The 12,222-nt window shown below is 49.2% G+C and overlaps 1 protein-coding gene and 1 pseudogene across 1 annotated transcript in view; one reads left to right on the top strand and one right to left on the bottom strand.

The window, feature by feature from the left end:
* The first annotated feature begins 984 nt into the window (after positions 1 to 984).
* LOC124689554 (YTH domain-containing protein 1-like) overlaps positions 985 to 12,222 on the top strand; it is a 45,976-nt gene continuing 34,738 nt past the window's right edge. Inside the window, exons 1-4 of the mRNA XM_047223067.1 lie at positions 985 to 1,100; positions 1,225 to 1,286; positions 1,389 to 1,582; positions 1,624 to 2,164. Of these exons, the coding sequence (XP_047079023.1) occupies positions 1,043 to 1,100; positions 1,225 to 1,286; positions 1,389 to 1,582; positions 1,624 to 2,164 (855 nt within the window). The 5' untranslated portion in view covers positions 985 to 1,042. The remainder of the gene's footprint in view (positions 1,101 to 1,224; positions 1,287 to 1,388; positions 1,583 to 1,623; positions 2,165 to 12,222) is intronic.
* On the bottom strand, positions 4,363 to 5,825 carry LOC124691607 (annotated as a pseudogene).

The raw sequence follows: 12,222 nt of genomic DNA, 5'->3' as shown, positions 1-12,222 counted from the left end.
CGCAGCAGCGAGCTCTCCGGCCGACCGTCGACCTCGTCCTCCCCCAGCAGCGAGCTTCCCCAACGACGCCAACCTCCATCTTGTCCTCGATTTGATCTTGCCTTCCAACGTTTTCTGGTATAATCAATTTCTTGCAGATGTGGATGTGAATAAAATGAATTGCTGTGAGGATTTGGTATAAAAACTTGTCTGTATCATAACATAAGAGAGAGATGTGGTATGCATTTTGTATATAACATAGGACTTTTATATGTATCAAACCATAAACAACAAAGTAAAATGGTGGATAGTTTATTTTTAGCACTTCTGATCTTATGATTTCTGCGAGGTTTTGGTATTGAAATTTCTAGAATGAGCAGAATTAATGTTATCATGTACTAAAAAGCATCGTATATATAATATCATCACTTATTTAAAGCACACAAGAAATCTTGGGGCTTTATAGACATTTTACAACTCACCACAACAAATGAGCTATAACTCCAGAAGCTCAAAAGAATAGGAGTAACTAGCTTCTAGGAGCTTCTATCCACCGCAGTTTCTCCCCACCGAAACACAGAAGCCGGCTTATGCATAAGCAGAAGCTCAAAAGAAGTCACCCTAAGGCCCGTTCCGTCTGTCGGGTCACCTCCGTTTAGAACCATGGCCGACGGCTGCGGCGGTGGTGAGCGCGGCCACAGCGCCGAGTGGCTGCCCATCTTCCACCGGGTGGAGGCGATGGCGAGCAAGAGCCAAGCGCAGACGGAGGTCCTCGCCGCCGACTGCGCGCGCCTGGTCAGGGTGCAGCGCGAGTCCTGGGAGTTGGCGCGGAGGCTTCAGCGGACCGCGGACGAGCTTCAGGCGGCGGCGCGGGAGAAGGACGCCGAGACGGACAGGCTGCGTGCGCAAGCCGCCGACGCCAGGAAGAAGCTGCAGGTGATTCGTCCACGCCCTAGCTGCATTCCCCCCCGTTCCTCTTTGTGTTTCGATCGATCTCTCGGGTTCTTTCTGATGCTAGCTGGTGTTTCGTTTGTGCGGAAGGAAGGCGGATGCGGCCAGGAAGATGAGGTGGGAGGCGGCATACGTGGAGCTGCTTCTCGGTGCTAATCAGAAGCTCGCCGGTAAATTCCTAATGTTTCATATTCGTGCTGCTTGTGGTGGACATTCTGTACTACCATCTCTTCTTAGGATTTTCCAACTAATAGCTTCTGAATTACATTGCCTTCTGTTCTGTCGTCAATGTAGAACTCAGAGATAGTGACCTGGATGATGATTCCAGAACTTGTGCGGAAACCCCCAACTCCAAGGTACTTATACCAAAGCCTAATCTGCATAGCTCAGAACATGCAGTCTAGTTTGTGGTGTGCTTCTCATTGATTTTCGTAAATCGTTCTTTTATGCAACTGAAGGAAGTTGGAGGATGCGCAAAGCTGAACCAGGACGCCGTGGATCACATTGCAAGCGATTTGAGTGCAAAGCTAAGAAAACTAAAGCAAGCTTATGAGACCCTGAGCTCTAAGAAGGACAAGGAAGTTTCCGCATTGCTCTCGGAAAAGGATTCTCTGCGTAGCCAATCGGATGTAATGCAGCAGGACTACGCCGAGCTCCTGAAGAACAAGGAAGTGGAGGCGGCACAAACTAAAGAAGCAGCACTAAAGCTTCTGTAGATGAGCTTGAGGTGTTGGCCCAAAAGAAGGATGTTGAAATTGACAGATTGCAAGCAGAAGCTGTTGAAGCCAAAAGGAGTCACGACAATGATCTTTCTGCATTAGTCTCGGAAAAGAATTCTGTACAGAACCAGTTGAGTGTAATGCAGCAGGACTACACTAAGCTCCTGAAGAAAAAGAAAGTTTTGACCCAAAAGAAGGATCATGAGATTGTCATAATGCGATCAGAAGCTATTGGTGCCAAAATGAAGGTGCAGAAAATGCGCTCCTTGTTCAAGGAGAAAGATGATGAAATACAAATACTCGTTGAATCTGTTCAGAAGCACTTCAAGGATATCAGCGAGACACGTAAAAGATCCAGGTCTGTTGATCCAGCTGTAACTACAAGGGGTAAACTGAAAAACAGTAATCCTAGGCAAACAGTAGAAGAAGATTACATTTCTCAAACAAAAACAGTGGAAAAAGATGGGCAAGGAAAAACTACTCAGAAGCGCAGGCGTGCCTCTTCAATGTCAAATGTAAGTATTTTGTGTTTCCAGTTATATGGCCAAACTCACACTGAACCATGTTTACTTTGTTTATTTGTTTAGGACTCTGTCTTCCTATATGTATCTAGTCAATGCCAGACAATGTTGTTTCCAGATGACTAAGTAAACCAGGTTGATTAAATGTTCTTTTAATCCAGATTCAATACTTGCCTCATACTGTATGGTCATGAGCTGTTTTACTAAAATGCATCGACAAAGAAGTCTTGTTTTCATTTATAACCAAGAACCGTATTTTCATGGGCGATCTCTTTTGGCAAATAATGAAAAATACTAAGGAAAATACAATTCTAAGCATCAAAATTCTTGAAAGGCTGCATGCATGAGTTGTCTGCTGTAGAAAGGCTACATATTAGCTCTACAGTGCTTGCTGTGCTTCCGCGCTACAGGTTATTGTTGGCCTCCTGAGTGTGACATTAGATGCCAGGTTGAATCCTGTTAATTTCACATAGTTAGTTATCTGGGCAGAAGCATGAAGGATGTGTTAGATGGGCAACCTGAGCTCACTCGCTGGTCTAATGTTTTCTTGCCCATTCATTGCCAGATAGAACTCTTCAGCCATTCGTAAATCATGTTTGTCAGGAATAGCTCATTTGATGATTAATTATTGCTGGTTCTTTCTTTTTTGAGTTAGTTCTGTGTGTTTTGCTAATTAGGTTGATGATGATGGTGAACAGAGTGGAAGTGATGAGCATGGTGATGAGCGGGATAGAAATGATGAGGATGGCGATGAGCAAGGTAGAAGTGATGTTGATGGGCAGAGTAGAAGTGACAGGCCTGATAATGAGCACCATGGATGTGATGGGGATGATGATGAGCAGACCGGAAGCATTTAGGAAACAACAAATAATCAAGTTCAAAAGTCTTTCAGGAGGTCCCAAGCCACTTTGCACGGGCCTCGCGTCCGGCACCCTCCTCCTTCCTTCGATGATGTCCCGCATTGCCAAGATCAAGGGTGAGGTAGCACTGTGGGCAAGGGCCGGCGCGCGTGGCCTTTGAGCCGACATGGGACATTCACTAAATACTTTTGCTTGCATGTAACTTGCCTTCTACGAGAATTGTAACCCAAACTCTCTTTTCAACAAAATGAAACGCAATTGTCTTTTGTGTTCTGTCAGAAAAAACAAACAAAAAGCATCCTGGGAGTGGAAATCTTATTTGGCTCACAGGTGCATATGAACCCATTCTTTGGAAGTACATTTCAATGTAGTGTCAAAAATTTCAGAAAAGAATAGCCACAGGTACATCCGGACATTTTATGTTTGCACCCAAGTCTTTGGGAAAAAGAACAGTGATATTTTTTTATTCGTCCATGTTTGGTGATAATCAACCTGAAGATAAGCAGGCACACGCTCTCTACAGGCTAAAATGCTTGAAGAAGTTACTCCTGAAATAGCAGAATTCATGACATAAGTTATCAACAAGGCCAATTGATCGACACACTTCTAAAAAAAGCCTATTTTACCAAAAGTAGTTCTAATCGACACAATTAAATGGAACGTGCTATGAAAAGTATATAACGATATCATTTGTCCCACTACAGTGTCAATGGCTATGAATTTTGTCCTGACAGTACATGAAAAGTTGAGTAATGGCAAGAAAGTAGAACCTCTTTCCTTCATCCCAATCTGCATTGAACTGGATCACAACGAGCAGGGGAAAAACAATCGTGCTTTTTCCAACGGGAAGATATCCAAATGAAAAACATTGAGCATGGTTATGATATGACTAGCTGCCCCAAAGTCTATTAATAAGTAATTAGGAATAGAAGCAAACAGCGAGCACATAGTGTACGAATAATTTGAACACTTTTAGAACAGTTGGTCATTCTGGTCTTTTCCTTCTCATTTGTCATGCAGCCAAGAAGTCGCCTTATTGCATTTTGAAGCAGCCAAGTATGATTTGGTTCCCTTGTGTTCTGGTGATAACTTATGTGCAAAATGGTTTTTCCTGGTTCGTCATACAAGGCCAGCCTGTCCATTTATGCAAAAAAAAAAAGGATTTCCCTGGTTCCTCATACATTCCAGCTCTCTTTCTCTCTCAGCTACTAATGATAGAATCCCGAACCTATCACAAAAATGGAGTGATTCAGCACGACACTTCTACAATCTATACATTCTTCAATAACATCACTAAAGTCTATAAATTCCAGCTCTCTTCCTCGCCCAGATACTAATGAGAGAACCCCAACCATATATGACGGAAAAAAACAGCCCGGCCTGCCCTTCTCGTTTCCGACCGCAACTTTACATAGACTTTCAGATAGTTAGAGGAGCATAGACTTTCACTTTGCCAGTGGTTCAAAGATGTCTATCACTCATCAGAGACACGCTTGAAACCAGCCTCCTGTCCAGCATCACGCCGGTGGACTCAGCCTCCCTGATCAGCTGACGGTACTTGGCCATCCTTCCCGCTACGACATAGCCTTCAATCAAATTACAGTATATGTCACTGGTCGGAACGAACCCAGCATCCTTGAGCCTCAACATGTACCGAAAAGCCCTTTCTGGATCACGCAATGCCACACACAGCTTGACGATGACCCGGTATGCCGGCGGGTCAAGAAGGCAGTTTGCCTGCTCCATTTCCCACACCAGGGCCAACGCCTCCCGGTGTCTCCCGTCTCGGGAGCGGCTGTGGATCACCGTCGTGTACATCACCACGGTCGGGTTCCTGCCGGACGCCCTGAACCAGCTGAACAGGCTCTCCACAGCCACGTACCGCCACAGATACGGTCGGGTATATTGTTTACCCTGGCAAGCTCGAGCACCTTGCGCGCGAGGCCTGCTTTGCCCGCCCCGATGAACCCGCTCGCCATGGCCTCGAGGACGGCGCGCCTCGCCGACGGCACGCACTCCTCGAGCGCGGACTCCATCCTGAGCTCGTCGTAGCGCGCCAGGACCTCGACGGCCGAGGCGAGGATGCGGTCGTCGGGGAACAGCGGCACGGCCTTCTGCGCCTGCGCCCAGCACAGCGTCTGGAGCGCCCTCTCGGGGAGCCCCATGTGGCCGAGCTCCCGGATGGTCATGGACAGGGACCCTTTCCGGAGAAACGGAGCCCAGCTGCTCAGCACCGTGGACACGTCGGACTCCGGCGGAAGCGCGGAAATCTCCCGGGCGATCCCGACGAGGACCTCCGGGTCCTTGCGCACCCGGCCGCTGAACGAGGAGCGCGAGGGGAGCCCGACGTGATGCTTCCGCGCCGGCGCGGCGGGCAGCCTTGCGTTGTGGGGCTGCGGCAGCGGGAGCGGCCGCCGCGTCGCCGGGCTCGGGGGCTTCAGCGGACTCTGGCGCATCGGCCGTGCGAAAAGCGCCGAGATGGCCTCGATCTCGTCCTTGCTCCATCCCAGAGCCCCGTCTTTGTTCTCAGCAGCGGCGTTCTCTTGGCAAGCCTGCTGCTTACCCTTGGCAATACCTCCACTGGAAGAACCCGTGCAAGAGACCAGAGCTCTAGACCGAGTAGGAAGATCATAGCTGCTGCTTCTACGGAGCCATGTGGCGCCGAATGTCACCACTGACGCCGCTGCTGGTGGTGAAACGCCGCCGGGCAGAGCCGGGGGCGGTGTCCGGTTTACCAGAGATGACATGGTCTGCGAGCTAAGGACTCACTTCTCTTTGTCCTGCGTGTAGCTGGTCGCGCTCGCAGTAGCAGGACCGAGCCGCGCCGGCGACGCAATTGCACGAACACCTTGAGCACCGGGCGAGTGGGCGGTTAGGCCTTAGCTCCTCCTGTGACCCGGCGAGCACTTACGGATGCACTGCACTTCACTTCACTGCCCGTGCGTGCTCAGCGCCGCCTCAACCTGGCGTCCCTGCCGTCGCAAGCCGCCCGCCGACCGTAGGAACGGGAGGCCGCGCCGCCGCGAGTGGATTTGCGGATTTTTCGTGGGTTCTTTTTTTCGAACGCCGGCCGGAGAAATTCGTTTTGCTTTGGTTGGCTTCGATGATTTGGGGATTGTTTTAGTGGGCCTGGCCTATCGGGCAGAACGGCTCATGAAGCGAAAACTGTTACACTTTTTTTCGAAAACTGTTACACTTTTGTCAGGGCTACAGGTAATCGCTCAGCGAGAAATGTACACAAGTTTCATCATTTTCTCGAAAAGACATGGGAAGGTTTGTACTATCCTGCAAGAAAGTAGAACCTATTTCCTTCATCCCACCAATGTGCTTTCTGGATACCGCGGGTACAAATAACATAACTCAGTTTAGAGCAACTGTTCTTTCTGGGTTCTCATTTGTGATTTTCTCATGAGCACTTGTCCACTTGTTGCATTTTGACAAGTAAAATCCATTTGCTGATCTGATCAAATGTTTGTTTTCTGGTGGTGCTCCCTGTTTGATCCCCTTGTTTGTAAAGAGCAGTCAGGACCCAGTGGTACTAGAGTGACATTGCTCCAGTGCCACTGTGCTCCCACGAACGGAAGGTGCGGATTCACGACGGCCGGAGTGTTGTGGTGTCTACTGGCAACTGGGCGCTGTTGTGGGTATACTTCATAGGTGTACCATCGACAGTGCCTAGATCCGGCAAGCCCGGGTGGCCCACAGACGGTGATGAGGCATGTGGCCCATCGGGCGGCCCAGTTGCTGTTGATCATGAAGGAAGAAGTTCAGCCCAGGATCAGCAGGCCGGATCCGTACCAACATAGGAGTGACCCGGATCCATGGAGGCCCATGAGGAACCCGGATCCAGTACGACGTATATGGAAGGCGGATCCGTGACGTGCACGGCAAGATATTGTACCATAGTTAGGCTGTCTGTAATCCGGCTAGGACTCTACATGTAAGCCCTAGATCCGTGCGCCTTTATAAGCCGGATCCCGGGAGCCCTAGAGGCACAACCACAACTCATTGTAACAACGCGAAAGCGCCCAGATAATTCCGGACAAGCGGCGGTAGGCCCCGTCATCGTGCGGGTGTTCCGAAGCTGGGTAACTCGCGTACCACCGTCCCGTGTGCACTCCGCCCTATGGCCCCTACTTCTTCTCCCCTCGTGAGGATCCCTCCTCCGAGGTACCGTCGATTAGGCAACGACGGTTGGCGCCCACCGTGGGGCCTGCGGCGTCCGGAGGCCGGAACCGGGAGGGTTCCGCCATGGGAAGCTACGACGACACCATCGCCGCTAGGGCGTGTCCTTTACGCCGGAAATCTGCCGATCGTCCCTCCGGATGAATGTTGGATTCCGGCTAAAACCGACCCCGTCAAGCTCTCCATCGTCCCAGTTGGCGGCATACACATCTTCATCGGGGAAACCGTCGATTCCGACGGAAACCCATCGGTAAGTAGCGCCGACGCGACCGCCGCTGAGCGGGACGCGAGTCGCGAAGATCCGATCCGAGTCGGCTGGAACTTCCTAGCGAAGATTCCGCCTTAGATCCGGAAATTTCAAAACCCACCCAATCCGCCCCCGAGCAGGAAACAAAGGTGGAAGACCAATGCGGATCCGCCCGGGTTTCCCGGGTGTTAGAGAAGCAAAGGTGTCACTTCGTACACTTCTTGGCCCATACCGCCGGAACCGCCCCTCATGAAGTCGGAGCTGGTCCCGCGCAGGTCGAGGCCCGGAAAACAACGCAGATCCGGATCGGGCTCAGCCTGTCGGAGAAAGCGAAGCTCCGGTCGAAGAATCGATCTTGGGCAATCTGAGCCCAATTTCCGGAGACACCCCGTCCATGGAATCTGATGACTTCGTGCGCAAGTTGGAGGAGTATGGTCTCGGCGATCAGCCTGAGGTCAACTCCGCCCGGCCGAGCGAGGTTCTCGCAACGGTGGCAGCGCTGGGACAAACCGGATCTGGAGACCAAGTTAGCCAATCTGAGCCATCCCAACAAGGATCTCCAATGTCTCGGGTGCGATCCCAAAGGGATTCCCCTTCGGAGGAAATCCTGTCAGCAGAAGAGGTGGCCGCGCGAGCAGTTCTTAACACACCTATAACTCCGGGCCACGCCGCGGATCCGGAGGCTCTAGAAACCGCCGGAAAGGAGATGCTGGCCACAGCCAAGAGGCTCGCCGACGCCGAAGCTGCACTAAAGATAGGAAGGGCGAGATCATGCGGCACTGGCTGGAAAACTTCGACAGACAGGACCGCGAGATTACTAACACACTCGAGCACGTCAAGAGCATGAGGGCTGAGTGGGAAGTAAAGATGACTTACGCGCAGGCGGAGGCTGATCGTATTGTCAGAGAAGCAATTCCGCCTCGCAGGATAGCCTTCAACACGCCCGCAGTTCACCAGCCGCTGGAAACTCCAAAGGACAACATGCTGAAAGCAGCGGAATTGCTGAAGAAGAAAGACGAAGAAGTTGATATCAACCATCTCCGCACACTTGTCGCCTCAGCAATGCAGCAGCAGAGCAAGGCAGATACTTCGCGCAGGTTGGAATCCAACCCGGATAACTGTGTATCCACCGCGCAGAAGGACGCCCGCGCCGATCGGCATCCCGACGATGAATCACACACCGGATCTTCAGAGCGCAGAAGAAGGGCCAGGGAACACCCAAATCCGATCCCCGTCCCATCACAGACGCCTCCGTCGGATCCAAGAAAGGGAAAGGATGCGATGTACTCCGGACGAGACAGATACCGCAACCCCTCTCCTCCGCCCAACGGTTACCCGCGACCCCCTCGCCGCCGTAGTCCAGCCGGAAACACCAGGCCCATATAATTCGTAAAGGACACAAATTCCTTGTTCTTTCTCAACATATATTTAACGGCGTACAAATATGTAGTGGCTTACAAATAGGGGATTTCATGTTCAAGGGAATTTGGTTCACACAGTTAGATAAATATTGGAATATGTAAAATGTATTAGAATTATCACAACATGATTTAGAATTATTTTGCACGAACTTCTCAAAAAGCAAAAGGAGAACGTATTTCTCAACTGGCTGATGCGCTGACGCATCATCCAATCCAACTCCCGCTTCGCGTTTTCCACCCCGTCTTCAACCCATTTCCCAGATTCCAACCCACACCTCCAATACCTCCATGGCTATTTTTCATCTTAGCGTGTTGGCCATTGATGCATATCCTCAGCGTCGCTGCAGCCACTGCTTCATGTTAGCCGGCCAGCACCGACACTTCTCCTCAACAGTCTCTCTCTCTCTCTCTCTCTCTCTCTCTCTCTCTCTCTCTCTCTCTCTCTCACCATGCTAATGGTGTTGATCTTCCCTTGCACGTGACGACCGATGAGCTTGCCATGAATGCTATGGCCGATCTCGCAATGGTGGCCATCGTAAGTAGTGAGCCTAGCTCAATCACTTGGTTAGGGAAATGGATGTACAACCCAACCACACATGTACAAGTCCCCATAGATACAGATTTGAGTTCTTATTATTTCAAAAAGAAAATTCGCTGAAGGGACTCTCCTACCGTATTTCTTTTAAAAAAATGGAGGCCATCAATTACAAGCTGCCCAAATGTTGGACTTTAGAAGTCGGATGATGCAATGTTATTTTTAATGTATGTTGCAATGAGTTTCTCCAATATTGCAAACATGTTTAAAAATGTTGGATTTGCAGTGCACATATGTTGGATGTGTTGATGTGTTTTGCTGCAAAGGTAACATGTTTTATTGATGGGTTGTTACAAACAAATGGAAATTTGTTGTTTTTGTAGATTCAAAAATTGTTGTAGAACGATGTTGCGTAGATATTTTTGTAACAATGATTGGGTCCACCAACAAATGGGAAGGTCATGTGATAGTCAAACTGGCTATGCTAAGCCGGCTAACGCCTAGCGGTTGCCAAAGTAAAATATAATAATTGAAATATTCGTAAAACTTGAAATGAAACACAGTCAGAGATAGATCGATTTCAACAAATACTAGACTTTGTAACTTCCCCACACGATGAAATTCCCTTTAGACTGACATTTTTCTCCATCGGATACATTCTTGAAAAGCCATGGGTTGGATCTTCGATGTGACTAGCCAAAGTAAAATATAATAGTATTTGAAATATTCGTAAAACTTGGAATGAAGCACAATCAGAGATTGATCGATTTCGACAAATACTAGACTTTTTAAAACGATGAAATTCCTTTTAGACCGGTCACTTTTTCCCCACCAGGTACATTTGTGAAAAGCCATGGGTTGGATCTCTATCATACCTAGCCAACGGGCCATCCCGACACTATCGTTCACGGGCCTAGCACGATCCATCAAGCGAGGGCCCGTTACCTGGCGGGCCGTGTCGGGCTGGCACGGGGGCCTGGCCTCGAGGCTCGGGCACAGCCCCAGGCTCTGCCGGGCCAGCATGCGGCCCATTTAGCACGTGAGGGCCCATTCTGATCCATTTTTTTCCTCCAGATTCTGTTTCTGGTCGGCCCATCAAAAGAACCTATAAAATAACTATCGTATCATGAACTCTGGTGGTCTGGTGGTTAAGTGGAGTGTGTGGAGGGTGGAGGTTGCACTTCACTGGCCCGTGACGTGCCAGGCCTGTACCGGGCTACTTTCGTGTGCTGCCGGGCCGGCACGCAAAAGCCCGGCCTGTTGGGCAGGTATGATCTCTATGTGACACTGGCAATGGCTACGGAAATCACCATCCTCTGCTCCATCTGAAAAAAAAACACCCTCTGCTCCACTCCCTTCGACCGCAATGCCTGGGGATGCCTCCGCATCAGCCGCGCCCACCGGGTCGCCGCGCTCTCTTGGTTCCCCGGCGCGTTACTGGCGGCGGATCGGGACTCGCCGCCGGAGAACCTGGTCGTCGCGCTACGGTCGGCCGACGGCGGCACGCGCGCGCAAGTGGAAGCGGCCTAGCCGTCGTCTTCGCGTACCACCGCGACGTGCCGCAGTGCTGCTGACCAAGTTCACTTGAGTCACACCTATATCTACTCAGCGCTGCCCCTTTCCGTGTTTCTTGCAGGTTGCAGGACGAGACCAGCCTTGATTGTGAGATTAGTATGGATCGATCATACTTAACTTAGACTGTTGCGTTCAAGACCCGGGCAGCTCCAGTACATTTTTTGGTTTTCTCAGTTGCGTGGATGCGTGGATGAACTCTTTAGATCGACAAAATTGATTTCAGAGTGCTTCGTTCATCTGTCACGCACGCGTGTATAAAAGAGAGGGTCTCTTACGAATCAGGGCATATTACTATGTTCTGATTGTGATTGTGATGTGCTCTCACAAACATGATTGTTCCATATATATACTTGGGTTTAAGCAAAAAAATAAAAATAAAGAATGTCCGGTATTAGTAGTTCTGAGATATTCTCGGAAGAGAAATTGGTGACGCTAATGTCAGAAGTGAGTGTTAGGTATCAGATTGCTTGCTTTGGAAGACTTGGCCTGGCTTCAGATCTGTTCATAAGTGAAACGGAAGTATATATGGTGGTAGTTTAGCTCTCTTTTAGATATTGGGAATGATTTTGTAGCAAATGTGGCTGTTATCCTGTTATCTTGTATGGTTAAAACTTAAGAGTCTAGTCTTCTGAATACTCAACACTGAATTCTGGTACTATTCTATTCTTGATTATTCAGATTGCATGTTATGCTCTCTTATCTGAGATCCACAGATTCTCAATATATTGGTGCATAATTAGTACATTTTTTTTGCCAACTCTACGTTTTATGAAGTTATCATGTGCTCTCACTGTCGAACATCCAAGTGCATTGTGATGATTTCCGAATATGTTTAAGCATTTCGTCCTACTATTAGTGTATGTGTTATTTTCTACTATGTCCACTATGGACAGTTTCAATAGTCCAGATTTTTCTATCCATAGTTTAGAAAGTTTGCTATTCGAGGCTCTTTTTTCGAGTTCATACTTGTTAAACGTAAACCCATGGCATATGACATTTCAACTGCATTCGCTTGTGCTCTTAGCCACACAAGCAGGACTTTTTTTTTGTTCATACTTCATATTTCATATGATACAATCATAAAGCTCACATTGATAGATAACTAATTATTCAAAGGTGGCAGCTGTAGAGAATCCCGAACTTCAGAAGGGTACAACAAAAGGAAATTACACTGTGGGCAGGAAACCCTAGCTCCTGGCGTCGCCCCCGCGGGCGACCTGGGAGCTCCT

The sequence above is a fragment of the Lolium rigidum genome, chromosome 2 (genome assembly GCF_022539505.1).
Source record: "Lolium rigidum isolate FL_2022 chromosome 2, APGP_CSIRO_Lrig_0.1, whole genome shotgun sequence".
NCBI lineage: Eukaryota > Viridiplantae > Streptophyta > Magnoliopsida > Poales > Poaceae > Lolium > Lolium rigidum.
This window is presented reverse-complemented; position numbering and strand designations above follow the sequence as displayed.